At 39.5% G+C, this 21,141-nt stretch overlaps 1 protein-coding gene across 1 annotated transcript in view; it reads right to left on the bottom strand.

Moving 5' to 3' along the window:
- Tpp2 (tripeptidyl peptidase 2) overlaps window positions 1–21,141 on the bottom strand; it is a 101,297-nt gene that overhangs the window by 71,517 nt on the left and 8,639 nt on the right. The window contains exons 3-7 of the mRNA XM_023715193.1: window positions 14,792–14,887; window positions 11,750–11,854; window positions 7,589–7,713; window positions 4,139–4,302; window positions 579–733 (exon numbers count right to left, since the gene is read on the bottom strand). Coding sequence (XP_023570961.1) covers window positions 579–733; window positions 4,139–4,302; window positions 7,589–7,713; window positions 11,750–11,854; window positions 14,792–14,887 — 645 coding nt within the window. The remainder of the gene's footprint in view (window positions 1–578; window positions 734–4,138; window positions 4,303–7,588; window positions 7,714–11,749; window positions 11,855–14,791; window positions 14,888–21,141) is intronic.

Here is a 21,141-nt window from a genome sequence, read left to right on the forward strand (position 1 = left end):
CCTCCCTTGTCTTTACTGCCCAGGATTGCCTTTGCTATTCTAGGTCTTTTCCGCTTCCTGATAAATTTTAGGAATGCTTAGTTTCTTGACCAATGATATTCTAACATAGCAGTTGCTTTTAAGCACATGAAAACTAAACAAAGGATAGACACATAAACAGCCAATTAAAAATATACAATTAGTACTTTCAGAATGGAGTCTGATTAGCAGAAAAGTGCAGGCAATAGGATGGCCCATATCAGATGCTAAAAGTACTAAAGTTACATGTTACACAGAAGTGTACAGCATTAGCTGATGTTTTAAATCCTTTCTGGCTGATGGACCAAGCAGGTTGTCTTCAAGTATCTTAAGGGTTTATTAGAAATGATGAATAAAACTATTTTTTTCATGAAAATTTAAGCCAAAAAAATTGCTAAACATTTTTTTAAAAATTCTTAAATAAAGTTAAGCATTTTTTGCTTTTAAAAACAAAGCCCTACGCAGCAAACATAACTGGCAAACCAGAAGCACTGCATAAAGCTAACCATATGCAAGAAAGAGCATGAGTCGCTGTAAGCCACGCGCTCGTGAGTACTCACAGCTCTTATGAGGCCTGTGCCTGTTTCCATTGTGCTTAGCCTTGTATCACCAATCTTGATTGAAAGAATCTGAGCCCCAGGAGCTACTCCATTCCGCTCAGGTTCTTCTGGAAAGTGGCCAGCAGCTATACTGGCGACGTGAGTACCATGAGCTCCTAGAGGGAAACGGAGAGAATGACATGATATGCTTATATAGGAACATCCTTATTACCAAATTCAATTTGCATCTTACTAATCATGATAAAAACAATAAAAATATACCCTAATCTACATGTCTAATGATATATTATCTTAACGCTATTGCCACAGTTCATTAAAAAACTTGTTGAAATCACCTAGTTCTGCTAACCTGCGTCCTACTCTACTTTGAGAACAAAAACAGAAGTCATGAAGGAGATAAACTGTCTCTGATATTACTGATAAAGAGCATCTACAGAACATATGATCGGTCAAATAAAATGCAAGAGAGACCCTCTTGCCCTGCAATGGTCAAACCATCTCAAAAAGCATTTCATAAGAGATGATAAGCAGATGGCAACTGAGCATATTCAAAGATTTCAATTTTATTAAAGAACTGCAAACCACAGTCACAATGCTTTGCTTCCACATACATTTCAGGATGGCTAGATTGTAAACGCTGACAACAGCAAGCATGAGTAGGGTGTGTGTCCTGTACTGCTGGTGGATAGAAAGCCATACACAGGCACACATAACGACCCAGCAATTCTGCCTTTAGCTACCTGCACAGCAGAAATGTGTAGAGGTGGACTGCACACTAAAACATCCACAAATACGCTCATGGCAGCTTTACTTGTACAGTTCAAAACCTGAAACAACTTCATGACCTGTGAATAATGGACATATTCTATATTGTCATAGAGGTCACATTTATACAACAGTTAACATGAGCTTCCATACATTATGTGATGCTCACAAAAACAAGTTTGAATGAAGACCCCATAAGAAAGCATTTACACGGTTAATTCTATTTGTATAAATGGGAAAAGGTAGAAACGTGAAATTACTGTATTTCTGATCTACACAACCAATATCACATGACACAAAGCATGTGGCAATGAAAATCAGGAGAGCAGCACGCTGTGGTAGTGGTGCTCATGGGGGGACTCAAGATTATGAAGCAGCAGAAAGATGAGGCCAGTATGCTCTATTTCTTGATCAGGATAGTGGTTATACAGAATTACCCACTTTATGATAACTGAGGAAGTATACAACTTGGGATTTGTATGCTTTACTCCACATATGAAGTACGACTGAAGTACAGTGAAGGTCTCAATTGAAAAATTTTATTAAAGTAAATGATGCTTCATCATTAACCCTCCTCACAATACTCCCATCACTCCCAACATACTTAATCATTCTTGCCATTCTGTGAAGCAAAATTACAAGGCTTCTTTTGTGAAGATATTTACAAGATGTGCTAAAAAAAGTGGCACCTGTTGGTGTCGAGTACCACCCAAAGGAAGGCAGGCTTGCTGCAGATATAGCTTAGCGGCGCAGCACCTGCCTGGCAAGCGCAAGGTCGTGAGCTGGATTGCCACTACCAAAATAAAGAGAGGCAGGCTTGAATAAACATTACCACGTGCGCCATCCTCATCACTCACTGGATCTGGCGCTGCTTTGAGCTGGCTGAGGCATCAAGGCAGCCACAACAGGGCAACCAAAGACTCACAATGCCAGCACCTGCTTCTAATCCCAGCACTCCGTGAGGCTGCGGCAAGAGCAAGGCAAATCGGAGCCAGCTTGGCAGCTTAGTGAGACCGTGTGTCAAAAACTAAAGGGCTGGGGATACAGTTTGGTGTGTAGGCCCTGGGTTCAATCCTCTGTACCATGCAAAAGAAGAAACATATAAAAAGACACCTGAGAACAAAGACTTCCAGAACTGCTTCAGGGAGTGGCAAGAGTGATCTGCTAAGTGGCTACCTGTGGCACCCCGAAGGAAGACACATTAATGGTGATGTGTCTTTTCTGAAGGAATTTTAAGAAACTGAAAACATGTACTGCTTATTTCAATCACACCTTGTTTGTTACACATACATTAATGAAGTAAAACAAAACCAAGAAATACAGACATTTAAAACCTTTTTCAAGTATCTTAAGGTATGAGTAGAGAAATACCCTGTTGTTGGCAGAAAAATACAGGAGCAATGATAAATGACAACTGGCCTGGGCGCAGGCGGCTGGACAGTGAACAGCGGTCAGCGCATAGGCCTCAAAGCGCTCTGCCACAGTGCTCAGCACCCTTCACGCCAGCCAATTCTGTCACCAAGGAGGACAACACTGCCAAGTGGGCCTGGTTTACTTGTTCCCAATAAAAACAGGACAGCAAAATTTTCCCATATTTCTCCTCAAAACACCTTGTCACCAACACACACCAGCCCGTGGTTACAGTGAGCAACAGCCAACAGCACATGCCATGCACTGCATGTCCTGCCAGTGCCTGGAGACCTCACACCCTGCTGCCAGGAGCACGAGGGAAAAACTGCTTGAACATTTTAAAAGTACTAAATATTTCGCCTAAAACGAACAAACACCATTTGTACCTGTCCCCTAAAGTCCATGTGGTCACAGCTGGGACCTTTGGAAGGTGCTGGGACTGTAGGGGCACCTGGACAGAAGAGCCGCCTGCGTCCCTGTGGACGCGAACCCCTCGCCACAACTGCTTTCCAGCTCCTCCCTGACTCCCTTTCCGACCCGCCATGCTGGGGGCAGTTGTCCTCTGCAACGCCCTTCTTTGGCACACTATTCTGCCCAGGAGCAGCCAGCTCTGGGCTGACATGGCCCAGACACACTTGTCCTTTTAGTTGCAGGTGTTGGGTGTTTTGTCCCAAGGAGGAGCACGTGACTAACACATGGGTTTGCACACAATGCTGAAACAACGTAAGTATCAAGCAGTGGGTGAAGGGCCAAACAAGTTGTTGCGGCCCTGTCTGATGAAACACCTCTAAGCTACGAGGAACAAACTATTTACAATCACAGCAGGGATGAAAGAAGGCAGGCAAAACCTCCTGAACTTCTTACTGCACTTAGAGAAAATTACAGAAAATGTGCAGCAACCTAGGGCGGTAAGAATGCTCAGTGGCTGCTGGGGATACAGATCACAATGGAAGACAAGGAGTAGCGGGGCGACAGATGTGGTTGCTGTCTTGGTGGTGGCTGCTTGGGAGAATGCAGGACTTGTGTGCAGGCCCGGTGGGGGTGTGGCCGGTTAAAGCTCCCCCTCAGCGCTGCCTCCCCCGCCCCAGGCCACCACCCACCATCCAACTACGCTTAACACACTTGACATTTTACACCAATGTTTGGTCACTAATATATTTTTTGTTAAAACTTAGGTGTTTTGAGATTTATACAGATTGATTGATTTTGGTTGCTATATAACATTCCACAGCAAGATCAACATAATTTTTTAAAAATCTATGTTTTTGCAAATAAACATTTAGATAGTTTCTAATTTTTTTGAAACTACACAGAATGCTATAGCAGGAGTAGTAGTACTTGTGGGTAAAGTACTCATTCTCAGGAGTAGATCAGAAAGTGAGTACCTCCACTGGTCACAATGGAGAGCAGGTTTCCCTCATCGTATATGTTAACGGAATAATTCAACATCTCAGCCGTGCCAAATGAGCCATATTCCTGGGCCTCCTTGTAGTTCCTCAACACTGGAGACTTGCTCAAGTCCCCATCTTCATTTGAATCAATGCAGGCTCTGTTAATCGAGAAGAAAAAGCAAGTGTCAAACTGTTGTCCATTTTCTTACCTTCCTACAGATCATATCACCGTTTCTCAGCTATCTCCTTCCCACGTGCTACGGCGGCTTATATCTAGCACGTCCCCCAAAGTGTGACATGTGTGGAAGGTGATGGCGACGGTGCACAGGGGTGCTATGTGCATCAGTGGAGTCACGCACGAGGCCAGTGGCTGAGGTGTGGCCATGAGGTACGCATGCCCTCCTTTCCCTCCCAGCCATGGCCTTCCATCCTGCCTTTTCTCCTTGGTGTCAGCTGACCACAGAAGGAAACTGTGAGTCAAAATAAATCTTCTTCCTGTAAGTGGTGGGCTGGGGATTCTGTCCCAGCAATGGACAAAGGGCAAAGACACTACCTCACCACTGTGCTACCAAAATAAATACAGCGACTACCTTCCATGTCAGGAAGCAGTGCAGCTTAAGGTCAGCTCTGGGGACTGGTTTGTCAACGATAAAGCTGAAGCTGCACAAGGCCCCACACAACCAAACCTCCACTTACCTCCCTACACCCTCCTTCCACAATACGCTCGATGACCACGCTTCCTTTAGCTCCTTTCACGACCTCTAGTCTTTTCTCTCCACTTCAAGGCCTCTTTCTAATGTCTCTTGTTAGTTAAGGGCGTTCTCATTCACCCTTTAGCAGATTACTTCTGGGACTTCCTAGATAGGCTCCATGGACTCAATTCATACTCTCTTAGAGCCCAGGGTGCACTCAATAAGCATCTGCCAAGTGGAGGTTAACTCTACATTTGTAACAATTTCCAAAGGATATTGTGGTACATTTCAGTTTCTCAGCAAGCAGGAGCATGAAGTGACTTAATACAAACATTCCATCGTAATGTGAATTACTGACTTTGCCAAGTTTCCCAACAGAGGGAATTACGTTATGAACATGTTTTACAACTTTCTGAAGGTCTAGTTGGTATAATTCAAGGAGTAGCTATTAGAATTCAGAGCACAGAAGCAAACAAATGAAACTGGTAGAGTACATGGAGAAGACATTCCTTGACATTTTCTACATAGTTCCTTGCTCATTTTCTATGGAATCCTGTGCTTTCTAAAAGAATCTCAACAGAAACATGGTAAGAAGCAAAATCCTTGACAAGAAAACCAGTTAGCCAGGCATGGTGGCACATACCTGTAACCCCAGTACTCCTGGGGTGTGAACCCTCAGAAATGATGACATTTGTGCAATAAAAACCAGAACATCTGCAGATACTACCTAAATTTGTCTTAGATACATTGGGATTTTTAAGATTCTCTTCAAAAAAATTTGATCTTAGGTCAAAGTTCTACAAGACATGCTGTGTTATGTAAAAAAAGTTAAAATTATTTCTTATAGTATCTGAAAACATAATTTTGATGCATCTTTCACCGGTTATAATAACTTTTTCTATAATAGTCCTCTGGGGTTTCAGATTTTATTTCATTTAATGTTTGATTAAATTCCATTGAAATACAAAAGTTCAAAACAAAATCTTTCACTAGTTTTCAACAAACTACTGTAAATGGACTATTCTGTAGTCTTGACAATCTATAGGAAACATTTTAAATGTTTCACCTCACTGTCCAGTGGCTGCTAATGCTTCCAGTCTTGCAGAACACTCAGTTTGGTGTTCATCACATTCCTCGCTTCTAACCTTGCTTCCTCTTCTCCCACTCAAACTCTCCTAGGGTTAATCAAGGAGGTACCTGAGCGTATGGATGGGGGGAGGAGAGCCCTCCTTCGTACGATGCACTGTGAAGACAGTAAGTCAGCAGGCACGGCACATTCTGTACGTGCCACATCTCAGGAAACCTTTACCTATGAGCAGGTACGCACACCTTACAATGATTCTTGATTTCAAGTCTCAAGGAAGAGACCCTGGTTTATTCAAGGAACCCTACAATACACGAATAGCTAAATACCTATGTTAAGAATGTAATTCTGTTTTCATAATGCAAGAAACATGAGCCAACACCAGGAGACACATCTGCAGTGTGTGCCCTTTGCTTCCTAGATGCCGTAAATCACATTAGCTGTAGCAGCAGAAACGGAGTACCTCACGTATACTGAGGGCTTACATGTGTAGACATGCTGAAGGTAATTTCACAAAACACATTTATGGATTTTTAGCAACCTGTACAGACTAGGAAACAGGCCCACAGAGGTTTACAGAATGAGCTCAAGACTACGGAGCTAAGGCTCCAGCGCACAGACTGAGCTATCTCCATCCCCGTATTTCACTAACTTAATGTGCTCGTTCTGTATTTAAAATATCTCCACCCAATTCTATGCCTGCAGCCTTAAAAATTTTATAGTAAATGCTATGTAACGTCTTCTTGCACTTACCTTCCAACTGTCCAGCTTTTTTTTTGTTTTGTTTTTTTGTATTTAGGACAGGGTGTACAGGGTCTCACTGCGTGTAGTGATCCTCCTGTTTACAGCCTCCCCAAGAACTGAGGTTACAGGCACACGCGGCACCACGCCCAGTTTCAATCTTCTCAGCACACCCCAGGGGTGGGGCTAGCACAACAGGCCACAGGATTGAACTCCCAGCCCCTGTGTCTGCCTAACCAGGTGCTTTAATCCTGTCTGGCTTTAATTTAGAGTATTTGCACTTATATCAGTGATCAATCTCCTACCACTGGTTAATGAGATAAGAGTTATTTCAAAGTTTCTTTAAAATAAATAAAGTTAAGGAGCTGGGGAGATGGCTCTGTAGAATAAGTGCTTGCCTGGCAAGCGCAAGGGCCTGAGTTTAATCCCTGGTTCCGCAAAAAAATAAAATAAAGAGGGAAAGAAAGGAAGGAAGGTAGGGCTGACCAACTAGCTCAGCAGATTAAAGTGCCTGCAGGCACAGGTGCCAGGGGTTGGATCCCCAGGCCTGGATCCCTGGGCCGGTCCCACCCCAGGGCTTGCTGAGTCAGCAACTGAGACCGGGCATGACGGCACACACCTGTAATCCCAGCTCTTGGGAGGCTGTAAACAGGCGGATCACCAGGAATCAGATCTAGTAGTGAGACCCTGTACACCCTGTAGGCCCTTCCTTAAAATACAAAAAATAAATAAATAAAATAAAGGGCATGTGTACTGTAAAAAACCACCAATGTTAACTACTAAGCAGTTGAAAGGCTTATCCAGAACTAGCCAAAGCTCATGTGGGTGTTTTACTGAGTGATCAAGAACCATATAGCTCCGAAGGGTTGCTGTGCTTTAGGGTAGGCAGAACCATGTGACACAAAGATCCTCAGAGCACACACATACCTCCAGACTTCACCATCGTGCCACACTATGCAGTCATACACAGGGCCAGGGTCACTATACTTTTTTTCAAAAGAATTTAGTAATTCCACTTGACTCTGAAGCTCCTCCTTGATTAGTTTATTTGCCTAATCAGAAAACAGATTGATATTAGAATATTTTGTACTTATGAACACTGTATTATTCTATACAATTATATATTTAAATTATAGTAAAATACTGCACAATGGAAAAATATAAAGAAAATCTACACAACCAGGCCAATAAGCAGATACTAATTAATAAATTCAATACTTAAATAAAAACTATTTTTAAATCAATCTCATTCCATCTGCTTTAGGAAACCCTGCGCACACACCAGTAATAACACGTGGCCAAGATATGTTGATCACATGTGTGTAACTTGTGTAACTCACTTAGAAAAGGAATTTTAAAATAAAATTTCTCTACCTTCAATGTTTAAGATTTTTGTATCAGGATCTTCTCTACCTCATATACAGGATATTTTTTTTCTTTTTTTTTTTTTGCGGAACCAGGGATTGAACTCAGGCCCTTGTGCTTGCCAGGGAAGCGCTTATTCCACTGAGCTATCTCCCTGGCCCCCAGGATATTTCTTAAGAATCCAAATAAATAACAGAAAGCATGAATCATCACTTTATTTTTTTTTTTCTATGTTAAAGACAGATTTAATAAAGCAAGCTACACTCTATTTCAGCTCTGTGGTCCTGAGTAGAGAATTTTGAAGTACATTATGTAGAAATTAGATGACGGCTGGCATTATTATGTGACCCCTCCAAAAAAAAAGCCTCAAACTTAGAATATTAAAGAAGCTATGCATCCAAATATTTAGGAAACTGTAGGTTAAAATAAAGCATAAACTGGGAGATATATAAACCTATAAATACTAAAAGTGAGACAAATGTATTAAACCCCATAAAAAGCAGGGGATGACAAGTGCATGGGTCAAGTCTACCCTGTGACACGGCTTTGTCCCTGACGCCTGATTAGAGCATAGCAATGCTCAATCATAGGTACCCTTACAGACTGCCTATTTTCGTGACAGAAGGGTAGGCAGAGAACATTCAAAATACGTCCTAGTGGATCACTTATGATGCTCCACCTCTGATCAAAAGCATTTATATTGTTCCAAGTCCATTTTTTCTGGATAAACGGTGTGCACGAGAACTGTCCTAAAGCCAGGTGTGTGGATCCATTCCCTGCATCCTGCCACTTACTAGTTGCACAATCCTGAGCAAATTACCCATCCTCATAAAAAACAACTGAGGCCAGCAATTGGTAGGAAAAGAAATGATTATTTTAGTCAGTGGTTACCAAACAATAGTACAAGACAGATTCCATGTCCCAGCCTACTTCTTAAATCAGTACTCTAGGGGATGAAGCTGCAAATTCTGGGTTCTATTTTGAAGCTCACTAGGTGATATGGAAACACCCAGCCCAGCATCCCCACACCCTAGCATCTGGGGAAAAAAGGGACAGGCTGTCTATGCTTTCAAATAAGGAACATGTTGAAGGTTAACCGAGAAAGGAAGTGTCTCAAGCCTCGTGGAAAAAGAAATGATCATATAAGGCAGTAGGCTGAGTCATGAGAAATCACCGCTAGCCATCCATTTTGATATATAAAAATGGCAAGTTTATGTCTTGACCTAAGATTTTTGTGATTGTGTACACTGTATTAAAGTTGTTCTATAGTCACCTAAATGTTCCTAGTAAATAATTTGATTTTCATGTTTTAAAATTTCTGTTGCTTACTTTTTATTTATTCAATATATCTAACATTTATGCCTCCTTAAAAGAAACAGCCAATTATAGTTATTTTTGGAGCATAGAATGTAAAAAGATGGATAGCGACAGCTAGCTCCCTCTTTTACAAAGTTAGGTGTATACATGTAGTATCTAAAATTTTACATTTGATGTGCCTAATGATGAAAAACTAAGCTATAAATGTTGAGTTAATAGAAAATTATGTGCCTGTTAAAACAGAGATAGGCCAGTGGGTCCCCTATCTAGCTACACTTTAAATAAAACTCCTACAGAACTTTAAAATGTCTGTCTCCTTCACAAGATCTGAATTTAATCCCTCTCTGGTAGAGGGACACAAACACTGGTAGCTTTAAAAGTTCTTCATGTAATTCTAACAGAAGCCAGGGTTGGAAATCACAAATGATTCCATTTTTTTTTTTTTTAAAAGAAAACGTTTCCGTATGTACTCAGAGAACAATTCAAAGCACGGGCACCACACGTGGCGGCCACCTCAGGGAGCGGCTTTCCCAGGACTTTTCAAATGCTACTTTGCACACTGTGCTGTACCAAGTGGTTGTGGCTAGTACATATTTTCATAACAGACATTATTTTCATTTTATAAATTGATTTTAAAATCTTAATGGGCAAGGACATAGAAGATGGATACTATGATGTACCTCTTAAGGGAATATAAACTGGTTTATATCACTTTATAACCCATCAAAAAGACATACCCAAGAATGTCTGAAATTAATTTGTTATGGTTCGTGTCTAGTTGTCCCCCAAAGCCTCATGCAGTCTGGGGGGGGGGTAAGGGGAGGGGAAAGACTTCTACAGTTTGAGATTAATTCATGATCAAGACTGGGATTATGGGTTTTAGTACTGCTGGGATTATGGGTTTGAGTGCTACTCCCAGCCTGGGGTGGATAGCCTGAATGCAACTTAAGGGGGACAGAGTTCCTCTCTGCAGCCATTGTTGCTGTTGCTCGTCCCTTTGTTGTTTTGCTGCCTTCTGCCCCCATGAACTCTGCCCCCACCCTCTGCCATGTGCCACTCCGCCTTGGAGCCGGCTGAGTATGGACTTAAACCTCCAGTACCTGTGAGCTAAATAAACCTTTCCTTCCTTCATTTTGGGTGTCAGGTATTTGTCCCAGCAATGAGAGAAGAGTAACCAAGACAACACTGTTCTCAACAGTGAAAAGGCGAAACAAAGCAAGCAGCAATCTGCAGAATGATGTACCCAAAAGAGACCACTGCAGAGCAAGGGAACTGAAGGCCGACACCCAGAACAGAAACGAGCACCACAACGTGACAAGCAAAATACGCTCTGCGTGGAAGATGCTATCTTGTGCTCCATTTTTTTTTTTTTTTTTTTTTTAACTTTGTACTATTTCATTTTACAAAATTCAAAATAAAAAAAAAAAATGACTCTCTTATGTTAGAAGTGGCTGCCTGTGCAGGAGAAAGGGAGCAGTGACAAGCAAGAGCGCAACTCCAAGGGCCTAAGTGAGCACACTCACAACTATGCTTACACGATTTCACTTACATATATTACATGCTAATTAAGGCATTTTAAAATGCAGACAAATAGGTAAGCAAGTCTCCCTTCAGCATAAACTATAGGGGAAAACTGGTAAAAACTGCCATACAGAGAAGAAAATTTACAATACAGAAAACTTTGAAAGCTTAGTTTTATAACCTGTGCAACTGATTCCAATTTTGTAACTCTGTATGTTTCCACTATAACTTTATTAACAAGGACTATCTGGTATAAGCTGACAACTTAAACTCCATCTTCTAACAAGCTTTGCAACTTCCATTTTTTAAAACCTTGATTTGTTTTGTAAACTCCCCCACCCATGCCTTCCCTGAAGAATGCAACTGTTTGTGCAAATAAGAAAGTGTTCCTCAGCATTCTGAGAGAAGATAAAAAACATTCCTCAACATTCTACAAAATGAGTTAAACTGTCCTTCCTACGAGAACAAACAGAACGCCTGAAAATGGGTAAAACTGTCATCAGATGTCCTTATGACTACAGAGACAAAAACAACGCTTAAGCCAAATAAAACATATTCCTGTAGGGTTTGCAAAATGTGACCTTGTCTATAGAAACAAAGAGTTAACCCTTGGCCATGACTAACTCAAAATAAGCTTTGTAAAATCCCCCCTCCTCTTATGGTTTTTCCCTTTAAAAACTGTGCCTCACCTAGACTAAGTGCGCACATACTTGGAGACGAGAGTACGTGCCGCCACTGAGCTCAGCTAAATAAAGCGCTTTCTTGCCTTTTAAAGTTTGAGTCCGGTTTTTGATTTTTGGTTTACAACACTCTGCCCACTCATTCCCTAGACAGCTAAGCAGCAGGACTTGGGGAAAAGCTTGAAAAAAAGCAACCAGCATCAACCTGGGATGAGCCGTTGTTGGCAACATCGAATTCCTCCTGCTTCCTGCAGGCTTCTGCAAGGGCCACTCTGTGAACAGGATCCCAGATTTTTTCCTTTCGTTCTTTCTGCAAAAACAAAAAAGCAACTTTACAATCAGGCTGTCAAATAGCTTGGCAAACCTTGAAAAGTCATATATGTGGACCTTTTCAGCAGTTGTGATGCTATAAGGTTCTCATACAAAAGGCTTAAAAATAATCATTTCAAAGGACGTTATGGGGCTGGGGATTTGGTTCAGCGGTAGAATGCCTGCCTAGTAAGCAAAGACAAAAAATAAACCAAACCAAAGGAAGTTAATAAAGTAATGGGCCATCTATTAAAAATCACTTAATTCACTACAACTAGGTTTATTTTAAAGAGAAAAAATTAAAAATAACAACAAAAGTTTCAAAACAGGTTAGTAGGAGTTACAATAATACGTTGTATATTTTTATCTTTACAGTATTCAAGAGTACAAGATATAGGTGTGATATCTCTTACAAACAATATCAGCTGTATAACTATTTTAATTATCAGGTGTAGGTGCATGTATCTGTGTGTGTGTATATATATATATATCACATACATAACACACATATAACATATATATATATACATATATATATATTTTCAACTGCTACTTTGCATAGTTTTCCTCTTTTCTCCTTTCTGCCATCACAATTCTTTTCTTTTGAATAGTTTCTTTCCAATTCTCTGTACCTACTGTACATTTTAGATTTTATTTACTCTTTCGGTTTCCTCACACTAGGGAGACAATAGGATGTTTACACATGAGTCTGATTTATTTCACTTATAAGTACGGGAAAGGAAATACTACAAAAAAATCAGTAACTAGGCTCTCCCATTATTAAAAAGCTTTTGTACAACAAAAGAAATCATCAATGGAGTGAAAAGACAACCCATAGAGTAGAGCCAAGTTCAGCTTGTGGTCCCTCGGACAAAGGACTTACATGTAGAACATAAAGAACTGAAAAAAAAAACAGAACCCTCATATTCAAAGACCCAATCACAAAATGGGCATCTGAAGTGAATAAAGACTTCTCAGATGAATACAAATGGCAAATATATGAAAAAATGTCCAACACTTTAGGTCATTAGAGAAATGCAAGTTAAAACAACACTGAGATTCCATTTCACTCCACAAAGAGTGGCTGACATCAAGAAGTCAACCAATAACAAATGCTGGTGGCAGGGCTGTGGAGAAAAAGGAGCCCTTCTCCACCATTGGGGGGTGCTGACTGGTACAATCACTGTGAAAATTCCTTAAAAAAATAGGATTAGAGGTTCTATTTGACCCAACTACTCCCCTTCTAGACATCTTGCCAGAAAAATTAAAAACATCATACCAAAGCAATATATGTACATCCATGTTTGTAGTAGTATACTTCATAACAGCTAATCTTGGAAAAAACCCAAATGCCCATCAACCGAGGAATGAATAAAAATGTGTGGTATGTTTACACAATGGAGTATGACTCAGACATAAAGAAGGATAAACTAGGACTTCTATAGGCACATGGATGTAACTCAAGACCATACAAATAAATAGGCACTAAGAGAATCAGTTTACAAAGGGACACCAAAATGTACTTTCATAATCCTGTCGTCCAATTTACAATTGTTCTTCTCCAACAATTTAGAATCCACATCAGCAAACTGAGTTTCCAGCCATTTAAAGTAAGAAATTACTGTATCTCTGGTTCATACAAAATCAGGAAATGCAGTAAGGCAGGTGCAAACAGAGGACTAGCTGCATTCTGATGGAGGGCAGGCTTCCTGAGGTGGTTCTCTAATTTTTCTTTTGTTCGTTTGTTTCATTCAGCCTCTTTAACTGGATAGGGTACTATGTTACTGATACTGGCCTTAATCTTTGTCTCCAGTATCTTTAACCTACAGCGTCTCCTGCCAGAAGTCTTCTAGTTAGAAGTAACCTTTCCAGAAAAATTACTAACTTGAGGAAGCTAAGGGAAGGATCCACTTTAATTTCACCTCTATATTTGCATTTTAATTTGTACTTCATCAAAATGATTACATTTAACATGAAATGCCATAATATCTGTGTATTTCAGCCTAACATTTTAAAATAAAATAGTATTCAATCAAAGTTCAAAGCACTAGAATAAGTTCCATTCACAGAACCAGCGGAAGTGCGTAACAACGCTGTGGTGGGATAATACTGGCCCCTAGTCTTATTCGCCAGGACCACTTAAAAGGATGAGTGCCCATTTCATGGTTGAAAATCTGGCCTGTATCGGCTAGCAGGTTCTTTTAAACTGGCACAGTCCAATATGGCAGTCACTAGCCACACGCTGTCATTTAAATTCTGAAATCGTACGTAAAATTAAAATCCCAACTCCTGAGACCAAGTCATGTCTCCAGTCTCCAGGGCCACCTTGCGAGTGGCTCCCCTAATGGACAGAGCGGAAACGAAGCTCTTCAAATACCTTGCTTGTCCCAGGAAGCCCACGCTCGCCTGCCCTGAAGCAGACCCTCACCGCTCTGCAGCTGGTGCTCGGCCAGACCTGTGCTTCTCAGGCCCGCACTTCGGACTGCTTTGTGACTGCCCTTTCCTGGATACTGATTGACTAGTCAGAAGCACAAAGGCTAGCAAACAGAGAGACACACAGGGCAAATTACTGAAACTACAGGAACAGAAATAACTAACGAGGGCTGGGCTTTGAATCAACTGTCTGTAAATTTTTCAAGTAAAAATGACCTTAAAAATCCAACAAAATCTCTCCAGCATCTCCCAGAAAAAAACAAATACACAGAAATTTGAAATAATTTCATTGTATCCAGGCTTCCTTATCCTACCCATCCAAGATTAAAAACCATACTTTACGTGGATAACGTACCACTGAACAGACTCTTTAGCCATTTTTCAAAAGCTACCCAGCTCCCCCTCCCAAATAATTAATAGTTAAAGTTTATGAAAATTTTTTCCCCTTTGGTAGGAAAACATCTGAGGAAGATACTTAAGTCATCGATTCTGGGTTGTATATTACCTGTATCCTTTCTTTGAGAGCTTTTGGATAGAAATCATAGCCATTTTTTATGCCAATATGATATTTGCCTGAAGGATTTGTCCAGCATCCAGGAATCTGCAGAACAAAAGGTAAATTGTTCACTCATTATGTGTTTCCCAACATTAATGATACACCATGGAGTAAAATGCATTTTACATCTACTTTAATGGCACTTGTTGGAGAAATACTTCTACTATTCTAAGCAGTCACTTATATGGATAGGTTTTTTTTACATCCAGAAATAAGATGTTTCCTTTCATTTATACAATGTTTCAACAAATGTTTTCAAAATATATTACTTCATTAAGCACAAAGTGTATTACTAGTTTTTAAGCCTCACTGATACCACTATCTTCATCACTGCTACAACGTATCAAACAGCAGGGAGGAAAGCAATTGATAGAACCTTCTGCATTCTGAAATTTCTTGTTTAAAAAAAAATACTACTCTACAACACCACAGAGTTAACACATACATAGCTCTTTGCGTTCTAGAAAAAAAAACTACAAAACCATGTTACTCATATATAAAATTTATTATATATGCTTTGACTGTCTCATAGAATTTAAAAAATAACACATAAAGCTTTAGACCTCACACAATAGGAAGGCCAAAAACTGAAACCTAGTTCAATCAAGTACAAAACATAGGGGCCAGCAAGATGGCTCAGTAGAATCAGCGCTTCCCTGGCAAGCACAAGGGCCTGAGTTCAAACCCCGGTTCCACCAAAAAAAAAAAAAAAAAAAAATTCAATACAAAGGTATAGGATGTAAAATCAAACAAATGTGTGGGGAAATAGCACAGCAGCATAAGCGCCTGCCTGGCCAGTTCAAGGTCCTGAGTTCGATCCCTGGTACCACAAAACAAACAAACTAAACTAAACAAAACCTAAAGCCAATGTGTCTATAAATCTAACATCTTACCACTATCTTGGAGTGGGGAACCACAGGCTTATTTCTTGTTCTATACAAGGAAGAAAAGATTCTCTACAAGACCCTAATTATAGGAAATAGTTTTTACATGTGTATGAATTACAAGGCTGAACTATCAACCACTCAGCACTGCTTGACTCATCAGTCCTCATTTGTACAAGATCTTTAATCCAATTCATGTATGTGTCACTCATCCAATTATTTCCCGGGTAGAAAACTTTTCAAATTTTCTCACAATTTGTTTTAAATATATAAAAGCAATCATGAAAGGCCTGTATGTCATTATTTCTAAATCAATTAGATGTCTACAGAACGTGAAATTGCAAATACACTGATGTACAAACCAATACTTCTATTCAAAAGTTATCAACCATCTTTAGAAAATACTCTAATATTTTTACACCAAGCCTGTAACGTAACAAAAACAATAAGAAAGTGCTGCAATAAAGGCAAAGTAGTCACCAGGAGGCATCATTATTAGTCTCACTACACATGTGGAACCCTTGACTAGTGGCATGTATAGCACAGTGAAGACAATACAATAGACATAATTCGTATTTATCTTTAACTACAAGAAAAAAGTCTGCAAGGTCAAATTGCAACCATATATTTTCCTTAACATGAAGGGAAAATTGTTACAAAGTGAGTCACATCCAAAAATCGTGAACATAACCTTGGCCAAGTTAGAATAAAGTGAACTCTGAGGCAACTGCAAAATGCTAGCTTATATATCAGAGTATCCTACATAACTGAAATTATTTTTTGGTCCCTTTAAGAATCAAAACTTTCATTTTGACCATTTTAAACTGACATCTTTATAAATGGGATCAAATTACACAGCTAATACAGTACCACACATAATTTCTAGGTAAATAATTATATTTCATCCCTCTGACTTTCTTAAAGAGATGGTACCTAATGGAGCATCTTTCCTACTGAGCCAAGTGTCATCAGCAGTGCTACCCAACATGCGGTGAACCCTCATCGAGTTCTTTCCAGCTCACACGATTTCGGCCTTGCCAGCTCCCTGGCATAATGCACATGTCTTCCCTGGCTGCTGCTGCACCCAAACACTGTGCTAAATCTGTCACTTCACTCACTATGCCTACACCTATCCTTCAGATTTTCTTTTTAAATTTCAGGCTAAATACTGAGGATTGAACAAATAACTTAATTGCAGTAAGATCCATTCTAAAATGCTACTACAAGTAGAATAAGGGTAGAAGAAATCCCTCAAAACCAAAGAGGCAAAGAGAGCAGGAAATGAAACTTTAGAACATGACCACAATTTGAAAGTGACAAAGTACAAAGAACACACTGAAAGTCAGTAAGATTATGGAATATTACTACATGGCGTCAGGACCCTGATTGAGTCTTTTTATTGAAAAAAAGAAACATGAAGACTATTTCAAATTGAGCATAACTGAAATTTTTTTAGACATATAGGAGAATGTCCTCATGATTATGAAGTCAAGAATTTGAGATATTTTGAAGTTAAAAAATATTCAACTAGATAAAAGAACTTCTGTTCATCAAGACACATTCCATGGAAAATGAAAATGTGATGAAAACATCCATAAGACATACAATGAAAGGGCAGATAAACAATATGTAAAAAAAAGCCAATAAAAAGGAAAACAACTCGGTAGCACACATACACCAAAAAACAAAGGCAAATGAACTTTGATCTTCACAAAGAGAAAACAGAAAGGGTTGAGCATATGAAAAGGTATCCAGTCTCATCAGTAATCAGGGACATGCAAATTAAAAGCACCATGTGGTACATCTAGATTCCAGCATATTTTAAAAATTAGAGTGTAAAAATGACAAGTGTTAGAAGGGTCAAACTGTTTGGCATGACCTACTAACCTTGTATCTCCATGCACTAAGCAATTTGACTTCTAGACACAAGTAGTTTTTTATATATACATACATATATATGTATATACATATATATACACATATATACATATACATGTACACACACATATACATGATATGCACACAGAAACATATACATAAGATGTGTGATATTTTGGGGTCTTTTCAAATAATACCATTACCTTATAACAAAACCTGCCACCAAAAAACACTATGCCAAGTGACAGTAATGAGAACTTTAAATATTGTACTATTTTTGGTGCTCTGCTAAATAATAAGAGTCTAAGATGATGGCCACCTAAGGAAAACATCTCAGGGAAAATACTAGGTTTAAGGCAAGTGAAAAGAAACAAAGGGTAGGAAAAGGGAGAAAAGGAGGCAGAGAGAAAGAAAAGAAAAAATAGAGAAAGGAGGATGGGGAAGGGGAAGCAGAAGAGGAAGCTAAGAAGGAACAATAGAAAGAAGAGCAAAGAAAGTAAAGATAGGAGAAAGAAGAGGAAGTTAGAAACAATAAAAAGGAACAAACATTAAGACAATTAACATTCTCACTGGTGCCATGGTGCACACCTGCAGTCTCAGCACTCAGGAGGCTAAGGAAGGAGGACTGCTGGGAGTTCGAAGCCAGCCTCATCTGTATAGTGAAACCTTGTCTGAAAAAGACCATTCCCCAAAAATATTCTCAGGGATAAAATGTTACATACATGATACCAAAAAAAAAAAAGCCGAGTGAATAGGCTTTTGCATTAAAAATAGGCAAAATTATAAAAAAGAATAGAAGGAAAACAATAGAAACAGTCTTATGAAATGAGAAGGGAAGAAGGACTGAAGGGAAGGGAAAGGAATAGGGAAAAAAGAGAATCAAGATATGTCATGTACAGGTACAAATTTGCTATGATGGATGTGATCATTATGTTGTCAAAAGTATACCATTAAAATTAATTTTTCAGAGAATTTTAAAAACAAGCAAAACTTAATAAATTTCATACCAAAGTAAAATGATAATGTTAAGAAAATATTTGAATTCTCTCAGGAAAGCATAAAACCCAGATAGTTTTTCAGGTGTAAAACCATAAAATTATTCAAGACAATGTAAGAAATTTTTTTGGAAATAAAGGCTTGAGAACTAAATCTTAATTTTAGAATGTCTAAAACAGACAAAATTAGCAAATAAAATGTATTTGTGCCCTATTTAAAGCTCTGAAGAAAACAGCATGTATCGAAGATTAAGCCTAGTTAAGCTGAAATCAGCAGGGGACAAATCAAATGGGACCTTTCTTATTGAAAGCCTTATAAACGTTCATGTCCTAAAATTATGCAGTCATGCTGAAAAGAATTAAAATGTAAAACTGCATCATATTGCTAGAATATCTAATAACAGAGCTAAAGAAACATGCTATCAAGTAGAGAAAGCAGACAAGTATAATCTCATCAGTGTTTTGATCTTACTAAGCCAGTACTCACATTATTTCACTTCTGGCCACTACTGACATCAGCCCATGTGGTTTATGTGAAGTATGGGTTACAAAGCTATCTCAAAATAAGTGACTAAGAGTACACAGGATTCATATGATTCGAAATCTGTAATGCTCGAAATGTTCTCCAGTTTTCCAGAGTAACTTAATATATGTGCTGCCGAAGCGAGCACTCCAGAGTAAATTAATACCAAACTAATTTTGCTTATAGGCTTAAAAAGACAGAATATTAACTCACAGTCAAATTCTTGCCATCCTCTACACTTGTTGGCTATTAAGTCATCAACTGTTCTAGGCTTCTTTTGTTATTCTTATTGATACAGTCTGTATTCATGTCCCTCCCAAAGCCTAACGTGGTCACAGGTGCAGTGTTTTAAGAGACGGCAGGATCGAGAGTGTGTTATCCTGGGCTGCTTAATGGTACAATGTTAGGACCTAAGCACTAGGATTAAGGATTCGAGTGCTACGCACCCTGGGTAGCTAGGACAAGACATGTGAGCGACAATGAGACCGTGGTCATCCCTGTTGTCTTGCTATCTTCTGCCTGCCATGAACTGCCTCTCCTCTGTGGGGCCTATCTACCATGCCACCTGCCTCGGAACCAGCTATGGACTGAAACCTCTACCAACTGTAAGCTAAACAAAGGTTTCCCCTTCAACTTTTTTTTTTTTTTTTTTTTTTTTGGTGGAACTGGGCATTGAACTCAGGCCCTTGCGCTTGCCAGGGAAGTGCTTATTCCACTGAACCATCTCCCTGGCTCCCTACCCTTCAACTTTGAGTGTTAGGGTATTTTTCTCAGTAAAGAGAGAAAAGTAAGACAATCATTTGCTAGACCTCACATATGCTAGGGAAATGTTCTAACACTGAGCTACACCCCCAGTCCTTTTGTAATTTTTTTTTTATGCTTAGCTTATCCAAGCCTTTCTGCCAAAGACATCAGAATAAAACAAAGCCAGTTGCTTAAGTCAATAACCATTATGACCTAAATATTTCTTAATGGCCAAGTTCACTGAGTAAATTATGATGGGACAGGAAATAATAAAATTAAAATTGCAAGTGGTCACTTGCTCCAACATTTTACTCAAAACTTAAAATCTGCCAAACTTGGGGCCAGAGAGATAGCTCAGTGAACTAAAGCACCTGCTTAGGCAAGCTTAGGCAAGTGTAGGAATCATGGTTTGATCCCAAGCACCATATGCCATAACAGTCCTGCCCCCAGAGAGGGCTGAGCTGGCCACAGAGTCCGGGCTGGAGTAATGGTACGTGCCTGTAATCCCAGCACTGCAGAGGCTGAAAATAGGAGGATCACTTTGAGTCTGAGCTGGGTAGTGATACCCTGTAACAACCAAATACATTAAAAAAAAAAAAAAAAACCAAACCTGCCAACCTCATTGAAAAAAACCTCTCAACTCTAAGTAATTACTAAACAATAAAACAGTGGCTTCTACTAAAATCATCCTAATGATATATATCTTCTGGCACTTATGGTCTTATGAAGTCGCCTCCTTCCCAAGTGGGTGCTAGATTTACTAACTTCCAGTGAATATAATGAACCGAATACAGTGAAGTGATGGGTCACTGCTTTCAGGATTATTCTGTCAGTGATACATTGTTTCTTTTAAATTTATTTTGTGAAAATGACCCAGGCTTCCATCCTGGACACTCTCTGGATCACAGGATCACTCACTCTGAGTGATCCAGCACTGTGGAGAGGGCCCTATGGCCAAGAACCAAGTCTGACCTAAAACTCTTTGAGTAAGCCTGGTGTGATGGTTAGCAATTTGCAATGTCATGAGTAATCCAGAAATAGAAGCATGTAGTTTCACTCAGACCTCTGATTCACAGAAACTGTGATGTAATAACTATTTGTTGTTTTACACCACAAGGGTCTAGAGTATTTGTTACGTAGCAATAGGGTGTCTATAACCCTCTTGGGTAAATGCAAGCTAAATCATCAGACACCTTAAGGTAACAGAGGTAACAGTACCAGAAAAAAAAAAAAAAAAAAGAAAAAAGGAAAGGGGGGCGAGAGAGAGAGAACAAA

This window comes from Octodon degus, unplaced genomic scaffold, assembly GCF_000260255.1.
Source record: "Octodon degus isolate 3935 unplaced genomic scaffold, OctDeg1.0 scaffold00039, whole genome shotgun sequence".
NCBI lineage: Eukaryota > Metazoa > Chordata > Mammalia > Rodentia > Octodontidae > Octodon > Octodon degus.